This window comes from Charadrius vociferus, unplaced genomic scaffold (assembly GCF_000708025.1).
Source record: "Charadrius vociferus isolate BGI_N301 unplaced genomic scaffold, ASM70802v2 scaffold506, whole genome shotgun sequence".
NCBI lineage: Eukaryota > Metazoa > Chordata > Aves > Charadriiformes > Charadriidae > Charadrius > Charadrius vociferus.
In genome coordinates this window covers 730,866-758,368 of record NW_009648677.1, presented here as the reverse complement: position 1 = coordinate 758,368, position 27,503 = coordinate 730,866, and the positions used below count along the sequence as shown (strand labels likewise).

Genomic DNA, 27,503 nt, shown 5'->3' with positions numbered 1-27,503 from the left:
TAGTGGAAGGAACGACAAAAAGCACCTCAAGAAGAAAGGAAGGAAAACAAAATCTGCAGCCCAAGGATGAAGCAGTGAATGGAAAGAACAATTTAACTGGAATCAACAAGTGGGAACTTCTGCACGCCTTGTTCTTCCCCTCCCTTCCCGCTCCAGCCCGCAGGCTTTCAGAAACTTCTTGCTGGAAAGAAAACTTGTCCCCGTTTGCGGACCTCTCTCCTCCTTGCGCCTCACAAGGGATATAGCTGTCACCCCCCACCCTGCCCAAGGCGCCGGCGATGGTCCCCAGGGCGAGCGCTGCCCTGGCCGTCTATGCCCTTCAGGGGCTGCTCCTGATGCACGGTAAGACACGCTCCCACGGGGGTTTCTCCTTCTCCCCCCCTTCCCGGTGCTCCCACGGGAGATGTGGGGGGGCCGCTCGGGTCAGTGGCAGGGGGGGGTGTGGAAAGCTGAGCGGTCCGGTGGGGTGCAATGTGCTTCTACCCCCGGAGTTACACCTGATTTTCGCCGCTATCAGAAAAGCCAAGAGGCAGGTTAATGAGATTTAGAAGAGCTTTTCCGCCTGCCGTATGCCTTTTCATTATCTCGTTAAGCATAAGGATTTCGCCGGATTACCGCGCCATTCAGTCATGACACTGCAAATCGTGTAAAGGAGCCGGGCTGTTATTTACTGGGGAATTCCTTCTGACAGTAATGATGATTTTTTAATTTTTTTTTTTTGATAGTGAATGTATTTCACAGCACAAGACTGTTGCTTCTTTAGCATATCATAATCTTTTTGTAGTTTTAATATCTAGAGGATAGCTTCTGGCAACACTGTGAACCATCACTGTCCTTGATTTTCTTGGATTCATTCAGTGATTTAATGTATTCCTTCTGCAGAAAGGAACTGATTGGCAATCACCAGCCCCAGTGCATTTCATGGTCCCCGGCAGTACCTTCCCCACAGTTACCTACAGAATAAACAAAACCATAGAATCATAGACCGGTTTGGGTGGGAAGGGACCTTTAAAGGCCACCTAGTCCAACCCCCTGCAATGAGCAGGGACATCTACAACCAGATCAGGTTGCTCAGAGCCCCGTCCAACCTGACCTGGAATGTTTCCAGGGATGGGGCATCCACCATCTCTCTGGACAACCTGGGCCAGTGTTTCACTGCCCTCAGCATAAAAAATGTCTCACTTATACCTAGTTACCCTCTTTTAGTTTAAAGCTGTTACCTCTTGTCCTACCGCAAGAAGCCCTTCTAAGCCCCCTTTAGGTACTGGGAGGCTGCAATAAGGTCTCCCCAGAGCCTTCTCTTCTCCAAGCTGAAATAGTTAAGCCTGAGATTTTGCTCCAAAGGGCTTGTCCAGCTTTTCCAAAAAAAACTGAAGCAGCAAACCTAACAGGTAAAAAGGTCCCCCTCCCTCCACCACAGAAACCCTAGTGACCCGCGGTAGCAGTGTCCCACCTAACCCCGGAGAAGGCAGTCCTGCACCACACTGGACACCAGTACCTACACCTTGAGTTGCACCTGGGGCGGCATAGGAAGGTCGTGCAGCCCTCGGAGAATTCCCGTGATGCGCTCCATCTGGCTGACACGTGCGCGAGCAGCCAGCTGCGTGCTATGTTAGTTTTAACATCTGAATAGTCTGGAAAAGTTGCCCCTAGAAGGCATATTACCAGAAAGTCAGTGTGATTTCCACAAAGGCATAAATAACCACAGACTTTGATGGATCACAGAGAGATAATAACAAGTCTTTGGCAGAAGGGAGAAAGTGTGTCTTGCCACAAGTGTTCCTCAGGCTCTAGGATGAAGTGGAGCCCAGTGCAATTGTTCCTGAGGAGGCGGGTGAAAAGCCTGGCTAGAGATGCTACCCACATTTCAGGGCTTGACTTTCTTGCCAGGTTACTTGCCTAATAATTTTGGTCCTAATAACTTTGAAATTTGGTCCAGATTCACTTTCCCATCAGTGCCAGGCACGGAGAAGGCAGAGAGAAGGCAATGCCTGCACCCCGCAGCAAAGGAAGGAAGGCAGGCTCATCGCTAGCTGTCCCTGTAGGGGAAGGCTGGTATTTGGAAGCAGCATTATGGATGTCAGACCTTTGTCCGTCATTGGGAAAAGATAATATGTTAGCACAGCCTCTGTGTGCCCTAATTAGGCTGGAAGCCAAACCAAAACAGGGCCAGGAAGTCGGAGGATTCTGGATAGCACTGATGTTATTGAGGTATTAACTCCTCAGTCACCTTTCCCTCAAAGTTCATCTCCAGCAATGAATTCAATGAAACTTTGTTTGACCCCAAGGCACTAGAGGCACAGGTCTATTCTGCAGGCTGTAGGTTAAACCTTCTCTGGGATCTTTGTGGTCAAAAAACTTCTTTCCTTTGAGGGCGGCAGAGCAGTGGCACAGGCTGCCCAGAGAGGCTGTGGACTCTCCTTCTCCGGAGACATTCAAGACCCACCTGGACACCGTCCTGTGCAACCTGCTCTGGGTGCCCCTACTCTGGCAGGGGGTTGGACTGGACGATCTCCAGAGGGCCCTTCCGACCCTCACCAGTCTGTGATTCTGTGACAATTGGGCAGAGTTGCGCTGAAGAGGCTGACTCTGATTCAAATCCAAACAATTTCATCTGCAATGCAGATATATTTTACGACTGTGAAAGACATCCAGTACCTGAGGTGCTGAGCGAAGGCAGTGCTGTTGCGCGGCTGAGGGATACCTCCCAGGTCAGGACTTCCCAGGTGCTCAAGTGCAAGGACGCCCTCTCAGCTCTTACCAAACCCTACCAAAGGACTCCGAGTGACCTCTCCTTCTGTAGCAGCGGATTGCAACCGCTGTGTCATTACCTCCTGCATGCTGCTCAGCAGCTGGCCAAGGTGGCCGAGGTGTGCCGCGCACGCCAGAGGACAGAAGTTAATCACAGCCATTAAATTCATCCAGCTCAAAGGATGGTCCCCTTTAGGGAACTCCTAACTTCTCTGGTGCTTTCAGTCCTTGGGGGTGTTTAGGAGAGGGAAGAGACCATGCAAACATCATCCCAATAATTTCCTGCCTTATTACAGGACACAGCTTCAAAATATTTTATGCCTCTTTAAATTTCCTAAGACGGTTCTACAAGTATCGTTAAATTTCCAGCTTCTTTTTGCTAATTACGCAGCTTATGCTGAAGCCCTTAGAGTACTAGTTAGGGTCTTTCTGCTGAAAACTTTTGATGTGGTAATTACTGCGCAGATGCCAACAGCTGGCACACGTTTTAGGTATGGCGTGGGTTGGTTAAAAAACAGCCCTTTAAAAAACAATCTGCAAAGAATTTTTGACACTAGCAACACCTTATATCTTGCACGAAAAATTTAGTATGTTTTACCCCCTGACATTATGATCAAAAAGTTTTTAATATACGAGCAACCCAAATAGCTTTTCAGGTATTGGAATAAACTCAGTAATTTCAGTGATTTACTACCAGCAAACTGACAAGATTCAAGAATAAAAATGAGGTGTCCTGCCTGATCCCTTTGCAATGAAAGCAAGTTTGAAATTGAATAGGTTTTTTTGTTTCATTTTGCAACCTCTTCTACGAAGAAAATATCCGAGGATGGGCAATTTAGCTTTGCTAACATACACATTTCAACTATACCGCGTACGAGTAGCTAAGCCAAAAGCTTCAGGAGCTCCGACTCCTGCAGGTTCGCCGGCTAGGATGCTCTCTGCGCAGAGCAGGGCAGCCCGCGGGCTCAGCGCCGCGCTGTCGCAGTCCCAGGCACGAAGGGTTTGCTCTTGCCCTTCTCTGAGGCACTCAGGGCTGGAAAGTCGAGGATTGGAGAGCTGACAACACGGGCTGTTGATCGGCTCTAGTAAACCAAAAATGTCGCTCTTAATTGGTGTTATTCCTAAACATTTGCTTTACTGTGGGAAAATGTTATAAAAAGCAGAGAAGGCTTTTTTTTAAGATTGTGATATATGAGCCTCCTGCCTGAAGCTGCCACATTCAAAACCAACTGGAAATCTCTTTACACTAATTCAGCCATTTCAGGCAAGGAAAAAAATGCAAAGTATTTCTTGAATACTCCCTGAATTTCTAAAAAACAGCATCATACCCAAAAGAATACTGAGAATACAAACCAGATTGTTTGTTGAAGGTTTCTGTTGTAAGAACTTACAATATTTTCTTTAAAAATTGTAAAAAAATATTTATCTGCGCACAGTTCCCCACTGGTCTGCTAATACCCATCAATCTAAATGATTGCAACAAGGTACATTTGAGTTATCTCTGTCCTTTCATACGTTCTCTGAATTGTTCATTTTAGGATGAAGTATTTGTACAAAGCAACAGCTCAATCTACTTCAGTTTGAAGCAACATATCAAGTTGGGCTGCATATACAATATTTATGTTGCCAGTAGGTTTATGCACAAAGGCAAAAGGTTTCCAGCCACCACAGGAGGGTTCGTAGGTACAGTCAGTGGGAGGTGATCTGTGTTTTTCCTAAGTTTGCCTTCCAACTTGCCAGTGCAGTTTGAAGGAGGGTAAAAACCTGCCCTGTGCCATATACATTCAGAGATGACTCTCATCTTTGGCTTCTGAAGACATTTGCAAAGCATATGCAGCGGGGGTCACTTCATCCTCAGCAAAGGACGGGATGAATAAAGAAGCTGCTTTCAGTTTACATTGCAAAACAGTTTGGGGGGCAGCACCAGCAACCTGCTTTTTGTCAAACGACACAGGAAGTTTCCAGGAGGCATTTGACTTTCAAAGTGAGCATGAGGAGAACACTGAGGCTTAGCCCGACCCAGCTTGGCTTAGTGTGATAGTTCCTCCGATCAGCCTTGCTCCGCCGTGCCCTTTTTCTCTAAACCAGCCTCACGTCACCGGAATGGGAATCACAAGTGGAAGTAATGAGAAGATGTTTGGAATATCTAAACAACAGCTAGGAACAAAATAGACATGTCCCTAGTGTTTTCCTTCAGAGCTCAGATGACTGACAGGACATGAAGGCTTCTCTGTGCCGATCAAGACATTTCTGTTTCTCCAGTCCTCACCTTCAGACACAGTATCTATCTGTACTCAGTCACAGCAACCAAAAAAAAAAAAAAAAAGAGATTGGCTACCTAAATAAGCTGGTATAAAATGTGTGTAACAGGGAACTGATCTCCTCACCAAGTTAGGCACTTCTTTAATTTTTCTTTTTTAAGGCCACAGAGAAAATAGTAGAAGCTGCCAAAATCAACCAGCCAAGGTTATTATCTGGAAATGGCATTTAATATAAGCGCATGCTTGAAGCTTGCCCCAGGGAGCAGAACTTTAGCAGCAGAGAGCTTGCAATCATCAGAAGCCAGGCAAATTTAGAACAAATCACATGAAGCAAGGTTTTCTGTATGAGAGGTGTGACCTTAGAGACTTGTCCACGAGCCGCGTCCTCAAGTGGGGAAGGAGGAAGGTTCAGAGAAGGTCGGGAGTCTGAGCTCAGGAGGCCTTGATGAGCAAAACTGATGGTTGCCCATCTTCTGCAAATTCCTCGCTGCCCAAGTGCTGAACACACTTGTGTGGGGAACCCCAGCTCACCTGAGACCAGGCATTCACATAAACTCAGAACTGAACTAGGCAAACCTTGTGACTGCTTTTACAAGCTGATCATATGATCATAGAGTTACAGAATGGTTTAGGTTGGAAGGGACCGTAAAGGTCATCGCATTCCAACCCCCCTGCCCTGGGCAGGGACACCTCCCACCAGCCCAGGTTTCTCCAAGCCCCGTCCAACCTGGCCTTGAACACCTCCAGGGATGGGGCAGCCACAGCTTCTCGGGGCAACCTGCCCCAGGGGCTCACCGCCCTCACAGGGAAACATTTCTTCCTCGTATCTCATCTAAATCTCCCTTTTTCCAGTTTGAAGCCATTCCCTCTCATCCTATCACTACATGCCCTTGTAAAAAGACCCTCTCCAGCTTTCTTGTAGGCCCCCTTTAGGGACTGGAAGGGCCTATAACATCTCCCCAGAGCCTTCTCTTCTCCAGACTGAACCCCCCCAACTCTCCCAGCCTGTCCTCCCAGCAGAGGGGCTCCAGCCCTCCCAGCATCTTCGTGGTCTCCTCTGGCCCCGCTGTACTCCTGTATATCTCCTGCATTGGCCAATAACTAGAATACAAAACAGGAAAGAATCTCTTGGATCAAGTTCAGGCCCCGCTTCACAGGGCTGAATCTGGTGCGATGGCGCTTTTCTTTGCCGTAGCGGAGAGAGGGCTTGCAGCTCACGCAGCCGTCGCTGGCATTGCACTCTATATATCCGAGTGGCTGTCTCAGCTCTGTGCTTTCAAAGGCTTCGGAAACATAAGCAGTGAATTCACATACTAAGGGCAGCTGAGCTACTGCCCTGTGCAAATGTTGTTAACTCTTCTATTAGGCTGCTACTAACTGTGTAATACAGCTGTGCACGCTGATGGATGGTGAATAAGTCTGTGACTGCTCTTGAGGCAGTGCAATACCCTCATCTCCAAGTCCTTGGATTAGTCTGCCTTTACAGCGCATACTTTTTGTCCTCGCTACATCCTCCATCCCTCTCCTGCTCTCCCCCTCTTTCCTGGATGTCTCCTAAACTCCCCTCAGGGCTCAGGATTCCTTGAATTTTTACATTAGAAAAAGCCAAGAGGGATTTCTCAGCCTTTCCATAACAGGAGTCTGCACAGTCTCTCTCCCCTGTACCAAAATGAATTTTGCCTTTAAAACTGAGCCTGCTGCAGAGGTTTTGGCGAGCCAAAGCGGGATTGCCTGGGACCTGCAGCTGAATCTCTTGTTTTCTGCAAACAGATGCATTACGTGTTCCTGCAGTACCGAATTTTACAAGAAGGGATTTTTGCAAGCCTCCCGCCTCAATGCAGAAGAGGTGACAGCTCGCGCGCGGTGTGTGTGCAGTCAGGGTTCAGGGCTTTTGTTGCGGCTCTAAACAGTAAAGCTTTTAGCACTGAGTCCTTGAAATTACTGAGCAAGAAGGAAAGAACCTCGTCTAACCCTTCGAACGATAAAAGGCTGAACAAGCCAGTTTTCCTCTGTGCCCTGCAGGGAATGGCAAAAGCATATGGTCCCCAAGATTTCAAAATTCAGCCAAAAACTAAACTCAGGCCCAGAATGTAAAGGAAATATAGGGACCGGCCTTCTATTTTCAGATCACTTGCCTTTGTCTTCTGCATTTCCACATAGGTTTCCTTAGATCTTCCTGTGTTTTTCTGAACTGTGGGAACATGATTGCCAAGGAAGTAGAGAGGGGAGTTTTCAGCCCTGCTGGGATTGTTCTTGATTTGAGGGTCAAGGAAGCTTGACCTAGTCATTACCTGTTGCATTTTTTACAAAATCGCCATGAATCTAAAACACCTCAGCCAAAATGTTTGCTTCCTTAGAGCCCGCAGCTCAGGACTCGCACACCTTCGATCCTTCCTTGCAGATACACTAAGGTCAGTTTGCAGGAAAAGCACCAACCGCCATGGGGCTACTTTGCCTGTTCCTCCATAGCTGTGAGTAAAATGGGACTGCGCACGGGGATACTCCACACAAATACACGGTAGCAGCTATTCTGTAAGGCATTCATCCTGTTTGCCATTAACTCATAGCTCATTAACTGAAATCAGTGCTGAATACAATAACTTAGGAGTTAAAGCAATTTCCTGCCCGTCCCTAGAAGCCTACAGCGGGCGATGGGAGTGTGGGGCCTTCCAGAATCCCAGTTCTCACCCTCGATCGCCTCACAGCTACTGGAAAGAGCTCACTTTGGCCCTTTGTAGCCAGAGGGATTGTCCCTGAAAGCTGATATTGAGCCCGGACTTCCCCAGCTTTTGGGTTGGGTTGCTCATGGGTCGGCGTTTCAGACCTTTAATAGGCAGATGCCTACGACAGCGTTTCCTCCAGGAGTTATAAAATGTGTTTTTCCCCTCTGCTTCTTCACTTGTTCTTCCAGCTGCCTGAAGCCGGCTCCCCGAGGGGCCGTAACACATGCCCACACAGTAGCTTTTGGAAGCCCTTCTTGTGGGCAATGCTAATTACAATACGCCTTCATACAGGAAACGGCTGTTGGAAGAGATTGCCCAGAGCCCTTAACAGGAAGGCGCATGCAACTCTGTTTGAAAGGAGGGAAGTAAAGCACTGTGGATTATCAGTTGCAAACCTCAAGGTCTCTGTCTTTACTTGCAGAAAAATAAATCCCACAGGTGCCGTGTTGTCCAGCACTGGGTCACTAGGTACGTCCCCCCCCTCCACTTCGGGAAGGGCACCCGCTCCATTCACTGCCGACCCGCTCCTGCATTAATACTGTCGCTTCCAATTTGCAAAGATAAGGGAAGGGACTTCAGGAGCATCCACTGCTTCAAAGCACAGGTACTGCTTTGCTCCTTAACCCACGAGGAATATCAGAAGAAGTAATAATGCAGCGCCCAGGTGTGGGGGGAAATGCTTTTCCCAGCTCTGGGTCTGGATGTGCGGGAGTGGAGGAAGTTGTATCAGCTCGGGCTGCATGACGCAGCAGGACAGAGCTAAACAGCAAAATTGGCTAGTTAAAAGGGTTTTGTACTGTTACAATTAAAGGATGATTCAAGTGAATCTAAACAATGATGTCACCCTGAGAACCTTTTAAACACAATTTAAGCTATTACATGGTGTGAAGCAGAGAGAATTGGCTAACCTTTTGGCCTGCCGCATTTTTTTTCTCTACAAATGGATGATGTCTGGATTATTCTCATTTCACGTTCATGCACTTGGGACAAGCTTCGCTCTCAGTTACATAGGTTTAAAGTTGTAGCTTGGCTGAAGACAATACCCTGTCTTTGAATTTGCCTTTGTGTGACCGAGAACATTTATTTTATTACGGTTGTTTATACATTTGTTGGTAGAATCTGAGCGAGAAAAGAACTGGCTGAAAGCCGCTCTCTCACTGCATGCTTTATAAAGGTAGAGATTTTACTGATCTTGCTGGAAAATCCCGATTTGGTTTGGGTGTGAAAATTCCCTGTGAGAAAGTTAAGTAACCTGCTTGCTTTCCTACGACGAAGGGAAGCCAGCGTGCGGCCCCCGCACCGAGACGGCAGCAACACCCAGTTGTGCCCAACGACCCCTGCTGCTATTCCCCAACGCTCCGGCATACGCTCTCGCTTCACATTTATTTTGGCTTTGAAGACCCCATTCTGCTAAGCCTCCTGGAGGCTCTCATGCTTAAAACAACTTTCCTTCAGTCTTGGCAAATGTTGTATTGAGTAAGGACGCGCAACAGCTAAAGCAAGAGAACAGGGTTTGGCCCAATAGGAATTACCAGAGAGAGTAATTAATCCCCGGAATCCTATGTCAGCATGAACGGAGTGGAGAATACGATGGGGAGGGATTCCCTGGGGCAGAGCCTCCTCTGGCTGTGATCTCAATGGAGTTGGCCCATCTCACTCTGAAAGAGCCGTGTGTTTCTCACAGCTCATCATCCCACTCAGTGATGACTTTTCCAAATACAATGACTCCGTGGGTCTCTGGGAAAGTAAGGCCCAGTTGTTACCGTGAAGCTGCTAATGATCCCGTTAACAGTTTTATTACTTAATCCACTGATATATCAGGTTCTGACTTCGTCCAGAAAGGAGATAAACCAAGTCTTTGGCGTGATGTATTTATAGGTTTGGAATTGCTCCGGGGTTTCTAGGCTGTGCTTGCATTTGGGCTGTTTTCTCATGGCTTTCCCACCACGTCGAATAAACATGAGTAGCTTCATTCTCTGGGTCAGTTTGGGCAGTATCACCATGCCCTAAAGAAAGAGAAGTGCAGGTCAAAACAAAGACCCAGTATGGCACGAGTCCTGGGATGAAGGAACTGTTTGGGCAAGGTGGATTCAGGAAGGCAGCAGGCTGCTGAGCAGGGTACCTCAAAGGTTCCCCCCATCTGGCTTCAGACAGTATTGTACACTGCAATCCCCACCAGGAAATTCTGTTATTACATTTGAAGGAGGATGTATACCAGGCTGATTTCTTCTTCTCGGTATTATGGAGACACGGGACTATTCTGATCTATAGACTTTTCAAACAGAAAGACCAGTAGATCTGGTTGCTTATATGCTACGGCTTCTATCAGAAGAGCATTGTTAGACTAGAAAAAGGAGGTAGAAAGACCCCCCTAAAAGAAATTTGGGGGTTCACAATATATTAATTGGACTGCAATCTTTATACCAAGGATAAAAATATTTGGTATAAATTAGCCACGTACTTTGACTTTTTAATTGCTGTTTACTTTGCATTTGAGTAGTAATGTTCAAACCTACATGGAGAAATGCCACTATTAGTTTAATTTAATAAATCACGAAGTAGTGTGACTTCTTCTGGTTACTGAAGTTTATCTCTACTGAATTTTGTGCACAGCTATCGTTGTTATTAACATTAAATTACGAACCTTTTCCTCATGTACTGCATGTCAGAGCTGGTATACAATATCATCCAGGGCAGGCAGCCACAAACAGGCACTACGACATCCCACAAGTCTACAAGCGCAGACTAATGCTCTCAAGAGAAAGGCTCTCCTTTTCCCTTCCCAAGAATACGTGCGCAATTTGGTTTAACATTCTTCATGACGGTATCTTCAGCCTTCTGGAGAATTTCTGGCAGAAGGACAAAAGAAGAGGAAAGGAGACAGCTCTGTCTGGGTATAAATCTCAGTTTTCATTTGCCAAACCTGGCCTGCACTTTGGAGGAAATCAGGGCAGTAAAGCTGAAAATTCTGTGCTCAAAGTGGGATTAATGGAAAAGCTAAAACTGAGCTAGTTTTGATTTCCATGGAGTAGAGTTTGCATAGCTGCCGTTCAAGGCCATTTGCTCTTCCACTGTACAATACCACAGTATCACTGTACTTTTAAATGTTAATATAGACCTTTAAATGCTCCATGGATTTGTGTCTGGCAGTGAGTAACACAACTTTGACATTCCGCCTTTCTGTCTACCTGTTCCCGGGACGTCCCGCTGTCTGACCAATTGACCTAAAAATTTTGGTCTCAACATCTTCCTGAGTTAACTGATCTTGTTTTCGAGACAGTTTACATTAAAAAGACACAGGTGGCTTTCAGAAACAGGCAGCTATTGCTGGGGAAAACAGGAATAATCATTGTAAGATAAATGATCGGGTAGAATCAGTTTGGCCAGAAATATGAGACACAAAGCTGAGAGCGTGAGACTCTTACCAGCATAAATCAGAGCCATTTGGAAATGCAACTAGTCAGCCCTGGGTCTGCAAGTGCCTTGGGTAGCTCACACTGCCTGTGCGGTGCTGCAGAATCATAGAATCATCATTGAAGTTGGAAGGGACTTTGAAGACCATCCAGTCCCACCCCCTGCCCTGGGCAGGGACACCTCCCCCCAGCCCGGGTTGCTCCAAGCCCCGTCCAATCTGGCCTTGAACACCTCCAGTGATGGGGCAGCCACAGCTTCCCTGGGCAATTTTTTCCAGCACCAATTTTTTAGGGGCTGGTTTGCTACATAAAAAAAAAAAAAAGCCCCTAAAGATTTTCTCCTTGTGCAGAGAGGGGATAGAGGGATGAGCACACACACACAGATGGTGTTGTCAATACCCCTTCTCCTCAGGTGGCTTCTTCTACTTCCCTGGGTCACACCTGGTATGACCACACTTTATAATTGATAAGGTGGAAATCACCTTATCGATGAACAAACCCTTTCCTGAACAAAAGGCCAAGTGTGATCTTTAATCCAGAGTCCAGTGCTGGAGGATCTGCATGAGGGAAATACTGAAGGCTTTATTCTATGACTCTGGGATTGCTATTACAGGTTCTGATATAGAGGTTAAACTCATTCTACGCATTTTTTTTGCATCCTTGGAGCAGCAATGATAATTAATACGGACATCATTAAAGTCATCACCATTATGGTTCAGGATGAACCTTGATGAATCAGTTAGCGAATGCTTTGCAGAGCCATTGCTTTGGGCTGCTGATTCTTTAATGCCCAGACTGACCAACATATCAGGTCTTGTCTGGTGTCACCATATGCAGTCTCCCTAAATTTAGATCTGGGCTAATGAGACTTAAAAAGAGACAGTAAAAGGGGTTAAAGAGCATCATCAGGAGAGCCCAGAACAGCCTAATTCCTTTAGCCGCCTTTCTGGTTTTAAAATCTTTCTGCTTATCTCAGTTCTGGTCTTGACATCTGCTGGTAGTGAAAGCAAAGTAGTGACACTTGGGCGTGGTGGGATGTAAGGCGGGTATCTCCTACGCTGATCTTTGTGCAGTGTATAGGATAAAGGAATTGAGAGGAATTCTCAGCATACGTAGGGCAAAGGTCTCTCTTGTGCTCTTATATTTAATGGTCGAAGTGATGTCCTTTAGTGTGTATTGTACTGCTAGCCTTTGAAAGGCTGCCTTTTTGTTTTGATTCTATATTGTTCTAAGTTAAATAGTAGGAAAAGAGAAATCTCTGCCACCATAACATTTTCTTATAGGTCTATTCATTATAGAGCCTGAGAGGAAACTGAGAGTTCCCCCGGACAATGGTCTGATATACAAACGAGCATACATTAACTTTCTGTGGTTGTATGGTTCTTTTTGGCTGCATTTCCTTTACATTCTTAGGAACACGAATTCAGGCATAATTTGGTTTGATGTCTTCCTCTGCCTTGAACTGCTGTCTTGTTAGACATACGGCTCATCAAGCAGCCTCTCTGCAGCAGAGGCCTGAAGTGGAAATGCTTCAGCAGACGTGGTGGTACACTGAGGGATGCTTTTGGGGTGAGTGGGAGGACCAGGAGCAGAGGAGACCAGGCCAGGTCTGCCGGGTTTCAGCTGAACTGGGGTTAGATGCTGGGGCACCGCTGGCCAGATGCCACGCTCCAACCAACAAGGGTGTCAGGTGGGTTGAACACAAGCCATGATGTTTAAGTAACTCAACGTCGGTGCCCTGTCCCCTGACAAACACCTTAGGGGAGTTCACTTGGGGCACATCTGCGATGGCTTTGGTAGCACTAACTCAAGAACAGGGGCTGTAGCGGGGTGTGATAGAGGAACACCCAAAATCTCTGGATGGGAAATGGCTGGTGCAATTACAGCTGTGTTCACTGTACTCATTAGTGTGGACACTTTGCTCAGGACCACAGCTCAGTTGCTGCATGAACTGCGCTCTTCGGCTTGTCCGCACCACTCAGTCCTCCAGCGCTTTGGGGACTTGGGCATTGCATTCCTCTCTGCAGCACAGGTACCTTTTCTGCTTTTGTGCCTCTGCTTTTCTTCTGTAAATCAGGGAGATTAACACTTCCCTTCCTCCCTGGAGGGATGGGGCAATAAATGTTTTGAAGAGAAAAAGCAGCTCAGGAACTGCAGGAGATTTACTTCATCTTTCACTTCCATCACCAGAGAAAAAGCCATTTGAAGCTACAAAAATATTGAGGCATTTAAGGTTGTAGGGATTAGGGCTGGGATAGCACGATAGGCTCGGCCTGAACTGTCAGAGACGAATCTCCCTCCTGTCCTCCAGATGGACTCCTATAGAACTTGGGTTTGGCTGTTGCTCCTTCGCACCGACATGTCATGCTCGCACTTACTTTGCATGGGAACAGAGCCAAGCAGATGAAAAAGATTAGAGACTAAATCAGTCATTGTTACCCTGCCTTCTGCAAACAGCTCTGCGCAGCCTGAAGAGTGTGACGCCTGCATCTGAAATGCTGCCTGTCCCATCCAAAAGGTGTGTCCATCGCACCACTGCCTGCCAACACCGGCCTGCAGAGCCCGGACACGTCCTGGGTGCCACCAGGCGCGTGGCAGCGGTGCACAGGGCCCACAAGGCTACAGCTTTTCCGGAATTTCTTTTAACGCGGCACCTTGCTCAGCCTCTTGGCCCTCACATACGCGGTCGGTTGCTCGCTTCCTCGGAGGAATAATAAAGCACAAACACACACACAGGCGTGCACACACACACACACAGGTGCAAATGAATGCAGCGGCACTCCAATTGCAACTATATTCCAAAAAGCCTCTTAGTTTTCATGCTGCCCGTGTCTTCTGGCACAGAGAAATTTGCAAAGCTAATTTTCAGCTCCTGTCTAATGGATTCCCCTGCTGAGTGTCTGTTACAGTTAAAGGATTCCAGATTGAGAGTTTGTTCTCGTCTCCCCTGTGCACATCTATGTTGGAGGTACTTCTTGGAGAGCTGGTTAATGAGCCTGGAGCGCGACTGAGTGTTTGGGCTGCTGTTCGGGGGGAGTTTCCCCTCCTCCTTGGAGGAAGGTAGCCCTCATATCCTTACAGCCCATTTATTTTCTTGCTGCTTTCACCCCAGTAGAACTGAGGTGATTGTAGGTATCAGACCGCACAAGGGAATATTGAATTTATCAAAGTTGAGAAGCGAAAGGAGAAATCCCCCTCGCTAGGAGCTCACTTGTTTTGGAACTTGCATGCTTTTTGGGAGGAGGACCGAGCTGCAGTTGAGCAGCATGGCGCAAGGGTTCAAAATGCCCTGGTGCACCCGATTTCCTCCTGGCGCCCTGTGCCTGCCCCACTGGCCACCATCAGAGGAGAGGCCACTGCCGGCCACACCAGCCATCCGCCAGTGCCAGCTCCTTCCAGCTCCGGTAGAAACCGAAGAGATCCTTTCGCTGGGTGATCCTGCACCTCAGCATAGAACATGGAGCCAATTTACTCGCGCTCCAGTTCCTGCGGTGCTGCAGGCTCCCTGTACCACCTGAAGAAAGATACTTATCTTATCTGTCTTCAGTTTCCAGCAGTATGTAATAGCAATTACTTACCAACCTCACAAACACGCTGCGAGGTTAAATCCCTTTGTGAGCCACCTCGCAACTGATCTTAGAAATGCAGACTGTTATGATGATGATGATGATGATGATTATTATTATTATTATTATTATTATTATTATTGCCATTTTGGCACTGTCATTTCTCAGCCATGGCTGCTTTGCTATGACGTCTGCACCTACCCAAACCTATAGCTAAGGCTGAACTGTCAGTTTCCACAAAAGATTTTCTCATCTTTGGGCACAGTATATCGGACCTTCACCCCCAAAGGCCCTTCGAGGACGGGCACAGCCACGCAGAAAACAAAAGGGGAATGGTACACACACACACAGACAAGACAACCCATTGCATGCATCTTCTTTTCTCATACCTGGAGACCAAAACTTCTAACGCTTATTTTAATATTTGCTCAGATTTTGTCTTGAGGAAGGGTGGGAAGAAGGACAAAAAGAGACATTGTTCTCTGTGGGAAGCATTTTGATTCTCCCAAGCAGCTGGCCAGGCAGATCTTGAAGTATCTACTTTAAGTACGCATTTCTGTTTCCAGCAGGTACAAAGACATCTCTGCTGGGGCATCTTGGTAGGACAGAGGCCAACAGGACCAAAGGAGCCCAGGCAGGGTCGGTGTTGGAGCTGGGCACTGCGTAGGGTTAGGATTAGGGTCAGGGTTGGGATTCGGGTTAGGAGAGAGAAGTGCACTGCCTGAGTGGGAGCGGGGCTGCGGAGGGGATGCCAAAGCAAGAAGGGGACTGCAAGTCGCTGGGAATGAACTGAGCAGGAGGCAGTGGAGACAGAAGCTTATGGTGCAGAAAGATGCCCCAGCAGGCAAAATGTCTCGCTGAAGATCTGCGTAGTGGTTTGTGGAGGGTGAGGGAGGTATGAAGGTGTGCTGGCCATGCCTAGCTGGTGAGGGAGAATTCTACCTCACAGAATGACTGTCACAGACACCTCTCGGCGCAGAAAGACCAGGGACAGGTTGGGTTTATAGATGATGATTGCTATGAATTCCTCACTTACCTTGGAACAAAGTACATAGGTGAAGCCAGCTCAGAAAGGCTACTAAACGCTTTGCACTCATTCAGCCACTGCTTTGGATATACATGACCAATAATCTGGCTCTTTTCATGTGTAGTTAAGCCATCTAAACCAGATCAAATTATTGAAGAGGTACCTCCTTACCTCCAGGTACCTCTTTACCTTCAGGCTAAACTAGAGCTACAATTCCTTAATCTCTGACCAAGCAGTTTCTCCCACTTAAAAGGGAACAGCATAAATGAGCTTTCACTGGGGTATGTTATCCTGGCGTTTTAATTATGATGAAAATATATAGGTAAAACAAAATACGTGGGCATTATCAGTTTTCATGGCTATTATTCTATTTGTCAGCTGAGGCAATCCATTTGCTGCGTGAACTGCAGTGCTAAGGGTACGGTATCTTTGTGCTCAAAAGCAACATATTCCCAAGCATGTTGTCTTTGGCATGGCCAATATTTTATCTGCCAGAGCCAACGTTAATGAAAAATTCCTGAAAAATTCCACATTTCAACACAGCAACGCTTGGATGGGAATAACAATCTCGTCTGACCTCGTTCAAAAGCAGATATCGGGCAGTATACAAAATAGGGAGGTATTCCTGAACCCCTCTACCCAGGACTTCGGGTGCTTTGTGCTAAGTTTGTGATGCTTGCCTGCCTTTATCAGCGATATCAACACTGTCAGGTTGTGTACTCCCCACAGTACCTGCATCCAAAATCAGCATTTCTCGGAACAGAGAGGCGTGCAGTCAGAAACAATGGGTCGGGGAAACGAAGAACTGCCTTCTAGTTTTGTTGCACAACAGTCTCATCTCTTTGAAACAGTCAGTGTGATGCAGCAAGTTTATGATGAGAACATGTCTGTACAGAAGTGGGTTTCCCCTTCTGGGACAATGCCGGTGAAGACATGAGTCTTTTTGATGTGGGGGGTAGGAATATTTGCGATCCATTACAGTCAACATTAGCCTAGATGATTTGTAATATATGGGCTCATCTCTTCATTGCGTCGGACAGGATGGAAAACTATGGTCAAGCAAATAAAGCTGTGAAATAAAAGCCCAGTTGTAAGGAAGGTGGCCTTAAATCACTGTCACTGGCTGCAAAGTGACAGAGCAGGGGAATGGAAGGGACTGGTTCACTCTGATGTGCATGAATTGAATTCACACAGCCAGTCATTCCCCTTCGGAGTTCAGAGTATCATGTACTTTTGCTGTAAGCAGGATAGTACTAAAGGTTAACTGGCACGTGGGCTGTACCACAATGAAATCACGGACTTGAACAAGAGCAGAGCCACCCTGAATTTCTCCTTCAGTCCCTTCACTTGAGCATTGCATGGCCGGACCGTCCTTCCTGCTCTGAAAAAGCTTCTTGTCAAGGCTGTCCCTGTGACATGGGCAGGACAGGCAAGCCAGAGCTGTGGGAATTGTGGAAGATCCCAACATAGGAAAGAGAGGCCGTTCTCAGGAGAGCTTGCAACAAAGCTCAGAGAGGCATGTGCTGGATTCATTCACGTAGTGTGGGTCACTCGGTAAGTGGAGAAATAAGTGAGCTTGCCACCAGCAGGGAACCCCCCTGTGCATACAGCCTATCCACGCACTGTCCTGCAACTGAAACCTTTGTGTTACATGCACGCTCTGTGGACCAGAACACAGAGGGCAAAGGAAAATAAAGACTTATAACTAAGCAGGATACGAAATCAGCTTATTACACACACATCTGCACCTGAAAAAAAGGCAGGGCAAGCAGCGTAATTTATTCCCCCCCTGTTGACAGAGTCTATGATAGCGCTACTATCAACAACCGTCTGTGCTGCCCTAGAGACAGGAGAGAGCCTGACAGTACACAGATAAGAGCAGGTGCTAATTTGGTGCTGTGGTCCAGCACATAGACACAATGCTGTGTAAACGCTCCGGTTTCAGCCCCTGGAAGGTCCTCTCTTGCCAAATTCTCCCCTCCTTTGGAGACTTTTTAAATGGCAGTTGCTCAGTCAGCAGTGAGAGCACACAGCGTTCCTCCTGTGCAGACAAGATCACACTCTGAGCTGCTCACGCTCTGAGCTGCTACCTTTATTTCAGTTTTAAAGGGGATGCAAAGGGAGGGACAGGTTCTTGCCAACACGGACTTGCCTAAATATTTATCTCTGCTAAAAACAGTTTAGTTTCTGGATTTAGCCCAGGGTTGATTCTGATGAGACACATCAAACAAAATATACGTGAATCAGGGACAGCACATCTGGCATTGCCTGTGTGCTGTAGGAATATAAATAAAAGAGCCGGTAAACTCCAGCTGGTGAGTTGTTTGTACTGCAACAAGGCTGTCAGCGTTCTAATATCACCACCCAGTGAGAAGAGGGTGCCACGAATCACTCGGGGCTGCTCTGTGGTCCCCCGTTGGCACGTGTCTTTCTTTTTGCATGAAAGGACTCAAAAGTGAAGGACCATAAACGCTTGTTTGAAAATGCTTTGCAAGAGTGCCGAAAAGAGTGGTGGGCCAAGCCGGCAGCACTGCCAATATTTAGAACGTTTCTCCGCCATGATGATATTTTATTTTTGGAAGTATCTGATACAAACGTTCTTTTCCTGGAAAGATTCCTTCTCCTGCCTGCCTCCCCCACCTCCCTCAGACTCCTGGTGCCAATATTTCTGTTGCAACTTCCTTGCTCCCAGCCGTTTCCTACTATAGATTTCCCTCCCCTCTCTGCTGGAGCTGATGGTCCAGGTTGCACCCTGCATTGTTCTGCTGGCCTGGCAGGAGGCAAATGTCGTGATTCTGATTCTGCTGCCTACGCAGAGGCACCCAGTGCTGCCCAGCATGTCGGCAGGCAACCCTGTAGGCTTCTAGCTCCTACTACGGAAGGGCACAAGCATCACAGAGATGCCCTGTATCTGCCAGCCCTGGGAGGATGTCTCAGAGACGACGTAAGCCCCTAATCATCTTTTTTGTAGAGAGGGCAGAACACGTTACAGTGCTGCACAGCCTGGTGGGCACAGGGAACGGCCACAGCTCTGGACCCACGTGCGTGGGGGCACTTAAGTACGTGCCACGTCTCACTCCTTTCCATCCTTACATCCAAAGGCAGCACTGCCGTCAGAATTGACAGTGTCCATTAATGCCTCTTACTCCACCACTCTGCAACCCAACAGGATAAGCACAGCCTTCAGTTGGGCAAAATCTGACATGGAGACATGACCAGAAGCCTAGGAGCTGAGGGTTACAAAAATTGCAATGCCCAAAGAGTCACTTTGATCACTTTAAACAAACTCATCATGCAGAGAAGTCATGGAGAAAGACTCATCACATTATTTCCCTGATTAGCCCAGGACACCAATTTTAGGTACTATTATAACAGTGGAGGTCAAATTTACTATGGAGGGCAAAGATCAGTGATTCATTTTTCCTTATTCTTTATAGTAACTTTTCAGCTTGAAGAACAAAAGGGCCTAAAGTCAGAGAACGTTTGTTCTTGAGTCTTGCCAAAACCTTTCTTTTTTTTCTTTTTTTTTTTTTTTTTAATAAACCATCATTAAAATCTGGGCCCATTGCCTTGACAAAAGAAAAGAATATATTTGTGTATACTTAAGAGACGGGAAAGAGACTGTGCGCCAGGGCTAGTCACAGATAAAGGAATTCCGGACATTATTCCTTGTGCTCCTAGGGGTTGTGACATGGGATTTCCTTTCAAAGTGGTAAATAGCCCTACAGTTGTTGTACGACAGGGTGGGGTGGTCACTGGTTTCTTATAAACGGGGAGAGATGAAAGCACAGTATGAGAAGAAAGACAGGCTGGATACATGTGCACAGTGAACCCCTGTGAACGGGGCGAGGGGTGCAAATTCACCCCCACCCACAGCACCGGCTCAAAGCTTTGCCCTCATAAACTTCCCGTGGTTTAGAGGTGCTACCAGCTGACCTCTGCTTTGGGAAGAATAGCTCATGTCACAGCAAAATACATTTAAGCCTTACACGCAGCCAAAATCTCGAGGCTTGTCAGCACCTTATGTGTTCCTCCTAGATCTGTGGGAGATGATAGATGGAACAGGTTTATTTTGGGGTGACTCCTGAAGTTTCCTGCCTTCTCTCCAAGCCAGACGGCCTCTCACTGCGCACTGTGGGACACCGACTGCCCATCCTGGGCTGGTGTGGGACCAGAGAGGGTGGCGAGGGTGGGATCCCATAGCTGTGAGCTTCACGAGGAGCTTCACCATGACTTGGAAAAAGAATCAGACAGTCGAGGCCTTTTGTAACTGAAAGCCCCTTTCTCTCTTTGGCTGAACCCCACACAGGATTGGGGTGAGCAGTCTTCTCTTTTAAGAAAACAGAAGAGCTAAAGCTGCAGATTTTATCCTGTTTGCATTTTAAATAGAAAAACATTCAGCTTTGTACTTGCATTACTTTTTCTGTTGGACTTTGCATAAAGGACTCACGAAAGTGCAGGGTTTTTGCAGTGTTGGGGGAAGTCAGAAGGCGGGGGGGAACGTGAATCACTTGATGAGGGAGAGAAGAGCATCAAGCTGATTTTATATTTGGATCTGAATACAAAACGATTTCCTTTCCTCCCTCTTCCTGTGGCTGTCCTGGAGGGTCAGCAAAGACTGTGGATCGTAAACCTCACCGTTAAAGCAGGGCTTAATGAGAAGGGGAAAGAAGATTTGCATGTTACTGTTCTCCAAATCCTCAGGATTCAGTTCTTCGATAATAAATGTTCACTTAAGGAATCATCAGTGGAACAGATAAATTAGCGTATTGCAGAAGTTTGCAAGTGGAAGGTTCCTACATGAGCTTCCTTATTGCTTTCTATTTTATTGCTAGATATCTGAATTACAACTCTATAATTCTTCTACCCTGTAACAACACACCTGAAGATTTATTTTCCCCTTAAACTACAATGAGATCGCATGTCAGTATAGGGAGGCACATGACAAAATTGTAAAATTCAGTTGGTAACCTTCATGCAAAGTGGGAATGTTTAACAGGTTGAACTGCTGCTTCCAGTGCGAGAGTCAGTTTGGATCTGCTGCAGAGGATCGCGTTCCACTAGTGAATAAGACGCCCAGGAAAGGCAAGAGAGATTGAAGCCATAGCTGCATTCAGTCCTTGCTCCAACTCATTGGCTTAAGAGATTGTGTCAAGAGATGGTCTATGTCCATCCAGGACACATGGAAGGTTCTAACCAAGTTCAGAACTGGAGGCTTCAGAGGAAAAATGACAAATTTTTCACGAGACTTCTTTTTCTCTTAGACCTCTTCCTAACATCCCACATTTTTCTGAAAACCGGGAAAAGAGAAAGTTCCCTTGTTCATTGCAGCAATAAAATAAAACATCTTCTAAAATAACTGTATGGCTGGTCTAAGGAACAACAAAGCTAAATGAATCATACAGAGAGAATTACTCATACATACGCATTTTCAAACGGTAAACAGGTCATGCTTAGCATTGTTAACTCGCAAGCAGCCAGGCTGCAGAGGCCACGTTGCTGCTCGTGTATGTGAGGAGATCAGGAGAAAATCAGTTGGTGTACGGCAGTAAAACTGATCGGAATCAGGCCGTGGGATTGCACTCAAACATCAAGGCTTTCCCCGTGTGGGTGTGGGGCTGTATGGCAGTCACACATCAGGAGAGTACCATTATACTTGTATGAATTGGATCATGTTTTCTAAGCCCCGTAACAGACTATTGAATCACGCTTTTTTGATATCCTGGTACAATCACATTAAATCTCTTAAGATGAACTGTATTTTCATGGCCAAAAGCCAAACGAACAGAACTGTCTGAAAAATAAACAAACAGAACCCTTTTAGAAGGATTTTTAAAACGCTAAACAGATCTAATACTTGGTTTAGGGACTTCTCAGTTTAAAATAGCTCAAGTAAATTAAGAATACCAAAATTGATCTGCTCTCCTTCCCAGTGGTGGTGTGAGCACATGAGAGTCTCTGTTTCCTCGCAGTGGAAACAGCCCCTTAATTATGGTGCCGATGCCCAGTGTCATGATCTCTTTATCTTGGACTGCAAGGGGGAGTCAACCTGGGCTCAGGGGAGTGTTCCCACTGGACAGATGTTCATATCAACACAACACAACAGCTCTGTGAATAAGGTTTGCAGGATTGGTGCTTGACATACAGCTCTTTTTACTCTCAAACAATGGTGTGGGTTTTTTTCTCCCAAAGCTGCTTACATCCTGTGACCTTGCACTAAAGCCCAAATGAAATGCCTCACAATTTTCCTAAATACTATCTTTATTCTTATGGCTCCTGTATGAACCACTGCTATGCAGTTAATGCTCTGCAGTTGTTTCTACCCTAAGACCTTTTAGCCAAGGGTTTACAATTTGGCATCTGAGGTCTCTGAACAAATTCATCTTTGTTTTTGTACTCTCCCCAAGAGTCTGTTTTAAATTGATATAAACATTTCAATAGCTTAAGAGTGCAACAAAATGGTCAGCCTCCCTTTCCAGCTGGAAAACAAGCGTGTTTCTTTGAATCAAAGTATTGCATGTCGTTGGCTAGACACGCGGCTGGTCTCATCTTGGCTTGGTCATGCAGATGAGGCATCTGCGCAACCTTATGGCACATCCAGAAAAAAACAAAAAACACCGTTGCTTAACTGTGCCATATTTGCTTTTTCAATGTGTCTGTTTCTCTGTAGTGGGCACTGCTCACCCCTCTTCCCCTGATATATACCACGCACAAATACCACCATATTCAGCAAAAGACGCTAGGAACCTCTCGATTTTCTTCAGCATGTGGAGAAATCCCTCAGTAACATAGTTCATATCTGCCAGACCAAAATTCATATGCCATACTAAAAATTTTACTGACTCATCGAGACAAGAGGGAACAGACCTCTGAACGAAGCAAATAAGGACCCCAGCAAACGCTTGCTCTACCTTGGTAAGCTGTTTGCTTATTCTGCGGTGTCTCAGATCTGGATTTCATTATTGGGATTAGTGCTCTGAAAAATTAGTGCAGCAAATCAAGGCTGTACGTGTGGATTCAGGATGGGGAGGAACCTTATTAATTGCCCGCGTGCATTTGCACTATTCTTTCATCTCCCACCTTGGTACTTTTCTCCTCCTAAATCCAAAACGTGACATTTTTCTTTCTTGGTGACATAAAGTTTTCACTTTGCTTTCATTCAGTGCTCACTTAACTTTCATGATTCCCTTTTCTCGTAGCCATTTTCATACAGATCTGTATTTCTCACCAGGGCTTCTGATACTCTGCAAGAGGTAGTAGTCAGTAAAGAGCTCCAAAACCAGGAGCTGCTTCCCTCATTTAATTACCTTGAGAGTCACATTAGTTCATTCGGTTAACTATCCAGCACAAGAACTAATTATATTGTTCAAAGGGCAACAGCATGTTTTGTCTGTCTATAGGAACTACACTCAATTCTTGGGCTGAAGAGGTGAGATTTTTAGGAAAAGAAAACAGTGATGTGCTTGTTTCTGCTCTGTTTGACATCAATCATAAAAATAGAACCAGTTAGGGGTTTTATAACAAAACAGCTTTTCATTAGAAAATTACACTGTGGCAAAATTCTGTGTAGAAAGCGGCTGGGTTAGATGCAGTTTTCCAGGAAAGGTTCTCCAGCCAGGATGGTGTTTCTGGTCACAGCCCAGCGATGCCATGCCCTTGTCATTGAGATGCAAGCGTAGGATGCGGGAGACACCACGTTCCTTGGTGGAATCAAGCCTCTGAATCTGTGTCTCCCGCTACCGGGGGCTGCCCTAAATATCTGGCTATTTTTAGATGAGTCTTTTTCTGTTGCTGCTTTTCATAATAAGAAAAACCTTTGAAGGATTTTCATTTTATCCCTATGCACAACAGGAATTAAAAAAAAATAAATAGATCTTAAATATTGAGACATGAAGAGAAGAATTTCCTGCCCAGCTTTTGCTAAGCGGCGTAGGTGGCTTTAATGCAAACCGGGTCTGCTTCTGGGTACCTGGCAATGCTTCCTTTTCTCGGAAGTGACTCTGGTAAAGCACCTTTAAAAACAGGATCCCGCAAAGCAAATCCGCTCTTTCCACGGTCACTGCGCAATCATCTCCCTCGTGCCATAGTTTTTCCAGATGACGAACTGATCTGCTGCAATCTAACCAACCCGGTAGAGAAGGAATCGCTCTAGCTAAGGGGCTGCAGCAGCCTGGAGGACGTAGCCAGCACCAGGGCAGCAAGGCGGAGGAGTCCTTTAAGTGTCTGACCCCCCGCAAAGCCCCTCAAAATAAACCCACAAGGCAGGATCTGGCACTAAAGAAGCAAGTTTAGCTCTGGGCATCACACCTGGTGTACCACCCACCTGCTGCCCCTCCTGTGGGCTTGAGGGAGGCTGCGCCGAGACACCAGCAACCGCTTTTCCTCCGAACCTTCGCAGGTCCATTGAGCTCATCGGGAAACCTGCGGGGGATAGAAGAAGGGACTGTTGTCAACAGGCAGCCATGCTATGTAGACTTGATAAATATGTGCAGTGCTAATTCGAAGCAGATTCCTGCTTTGCCACAAGCAGAATTCCTCCAAAGCCTGCCATCAAAAACATTATGTCACAGCTGCGGAGAAGCCTAACAAACAGGGGAGAAGTTGGGGTCATGTCAGGGTAACAGTGTGGTGGAGGCTGCAAGGAAGTGATTGAAGCCCTGTTCCACGGCCTGATGGAGTTTGTCATTAAGAAGGATTTCACAAATGATTTGCAGCCAATTCCCTGGGTCCGATTGGTACTTTCCAGCTTAATGCAAACCAGTGGGGGAACCAGCTTCCAGACCCAGTTAGGCCAAACTACCCAGGGAGGTTGCAGGCAAGAGAGAACATAACATTGCCTGGGGCTGCGGAAACGTAACTAAAACTGGGATTGGTTTTTAAGGAGATGGTTAGGTTCTCTCTCCCCATCTCGAGCAAACAGCTTTTATCTTCTCTCCCAAAATAGCAACCTCCCATCCTTCAAAACAAACCAAAAAAAAGGAAAGCCTCTTGAGACAGGCACACAGACAAAGCCGACAGAAGTGGAACACAGAGCTGATCGAAAACAGATTCCAGCGTCAAGTCCAATGTCGGTTTCAGCCCATTTCTTCTTAATGGGTAAAGTTAAGAAACTGAGAAAACAAAGTAATTACCCACCAAGCAGATTTTACTGACACTAAGCATTTACACATTTCTGACACATACGATCCCCACGAGTTGATCAAATCCATCTCTGTTTAGTGTGGCACATCAATTGAGTTCATCTCGGGAGGCTCTGGCTCATTTGCTTCTGGATTTATGGCTCAAGGAAAAATGATAAAACAATGTGAACTGGGGTGGGCTTTTGTTCTGCTTCGCTCTGACCATCCACCTTCCCGGTTCTGATTTCAACTCCATCCCTCTCGTGGCCTTCCCCTGGCCTGCTCCTTCTGCAGGTCAGTGATTCATCACACAGGAGGACACAGATGTTCTTTACAAAGAAGTGTTTCCGTGCAAGCTGATATTTTTCCTAGAAAAGAGGGCTGGGGATGAGGAATGAGATGGGGAGGAGGACTTCGCTGTGTAAAAGGCCTGAGAATCCGTATCGCCCAGTTTCCCCCAGAGTTTGTGTGGTGCTGCCTATCTGACCCACCGGCACCCCCAGGGAGCAGGGTGGACTGCCGGATTCACACCAGCAAAGCTCCAAGTAGGAAACTTTGGGACATGTGGCCTGAGAAAAGAGGTCTCTCTGAGCAGCTAATCTGCAGCATTTGGTGGTCAGTGGGCAGTCATCTTGCTCGCTGGCAATGCTAGGATTCAGCTATGGCACATGGTCAGAGGTTGTTTTGCATGCCACCCTCTCATCATTCAGCAGAACCTCATCCAAATTCATCTGTCAGCTCTTGCATTTCTTAGAAAACAGCCATAGTCCTCTTTTAAGGTCTGGTTTATGGATGCTTTTGAGTCCAAAGCTGAGAACACCCACTTTGCCTTTGAATCTCAGCCACACTGAGGTAGCACCAAAGAAGTTTGGAAAGGGAAGAGACCTGTGCCCCAGGTCAGGCCCCGGTAGCCCATCTCAGCAGAACATCATGGCCCTAACACTGCCTACATGTGGCAGCTGAAGCTCTTAGAGATTACTTCATGTAGGTCACCAGCAAATGTTTTCTGAAGGACATCTCCTAGCACTTCATCTCATCTAATTTTAAATATTCCTAAAGATAGGGTTGGCATCATTGCTTCCTTTGGGAGATGAATTACACAGGCTGATACAACTCAACCTTGGGAAGATTTTCATTTCTCTCCCTGGGCTCATACCAGTTGCAACAGAAAAAGCAGATAAATAGCTGACCTTGGTATCGGATCTCCCATGATTCCAACAGGAGACTGTTACGCACTCCAATTTACAAAAAAATTATTATTATAGCATCTAAAGGCACCATTTGCAGTGTGCTGTGCAAGAAAGCAGTATCAAACCTATCAAAAGGGCTCTTGGTCTTCAGGTTAAACAATGTGGCAAATAAGCAGATTAGCAGCAAAAGGGATGTGCGTTTAAACCATACTGACATTTGGCATGAGATGTGGAAAACTGGCAGAACACTCATACGATATGGCGGCAAAACTGTCTCTATAAGCATCCTTGACACCTGAGATGTCAGAGTCAAGCTACAAAACTGAGATCTGGTTGTACGCCTTTAGTATCTTAACTGTTCCCATTCTTAAAAACAAACAGCTCTGCAGCACTGAAATATTTTTGTCTTCAGTGGAGTTGAGACACCAGCTTAGATGTAGGGACAAGTTTCCTTATCCTTTGGCTTGCGAGCCACTAGCCACGTTTCTGTACTGAACTCTATATGTGTTGAAGGCCCATGCTAGCACGTTTAGGAATGTGTCCATCTCATGTAGACAGTTTTCACCAAACCAAACCAAACCAGACCAAACCAGACCAAACCAGACCAAACCAAACCAAATAAAGGGCTGTGTTTGTCTCCTTCTTAAACCTCATCCCGTTCTATCAGCTCAAATCACTGCAAACAAATCATTTCCGTGTACAAAGATTTCCGTAAGGAAAGACAGGACCTACAGCGGATCCACATGGCATATCCTGATAATTCCCACCAGTTGGGCTTAAAATTTCTTTGTTCAGATCTTATAAAGGTCATTCTGTACCATGGGGTGGTTAAGGATATGGTACAGTTAGTTTGAGGGGTTTCCCAACAGTCTCACGCGCGAGTGGCTAATGAAATAAGAAGAAAGACTTGGGAGTCACCGATTGAGTCTCCAGATAGTAGAGGAGGAGTGAGCATCCTCCTCTCATCTGATACACACAGGCTGAATGCTGGCAGAGACCATACAATGCTTTCAAAGAAACAAACTTTTTGCTAAATTGGAGTTGCAGGGATTTTTTTAACTTCTCTCTCTTCTTCTCTGGTCATTTTAATGTCTCTCTAGGGTGTCCATCTTATACCTTTCCAAAGTCTTTTACTTATGATGAATTATCATCATACCTTATTGTCAAAGGAGTAAGCTGACATACAGTACAATAATTTAGTTGACTCAGTAGTTTGAAATACTGTGTCGCTTGTTAGTATTACTTTATGTTACATGTAAAATTTCTCTGTTAATGCTTGTTCTGGCTAAGAACTTAAATAGCCAGAGCCGGCGAATTTCAAAGTTGTCATCCCTCAACAGCTATGTAAATACTTGCATGTATGGCAAGTGGGATTGTATGTTGGGTTAATACTGGCCAGTGCTTTAATTTGTGTGGTATGGACACGTGAAATTTAATTTACCATCTTCTTTAA

At 46.2% G+C, this 27,503-nt stretch overlaps 1 protein-coding gene across 1 annotated transcript in view; it reads left to right on the top strand.

The window, feature by feature from the left end:
• The first annotated feature begins 278 nt into the window (after window positions 1-278).
• LOC104287780 (vascular endothelial growth factor receptor kdr-like) overlaps window positions 279-27,503 on the top strand; it is a 135,908-nt gene continuing 108,683 nt past the window's right edge. The window contains exon 1 of the mRNA XM_009886512.1: window positions 279-342. Within this exon, the coding sequence (XP_009884814.1) occupies window positions 279-342 (64 nt within the window). The remainder of the gene's footprint in view (window positions 343-27,503) is intronic.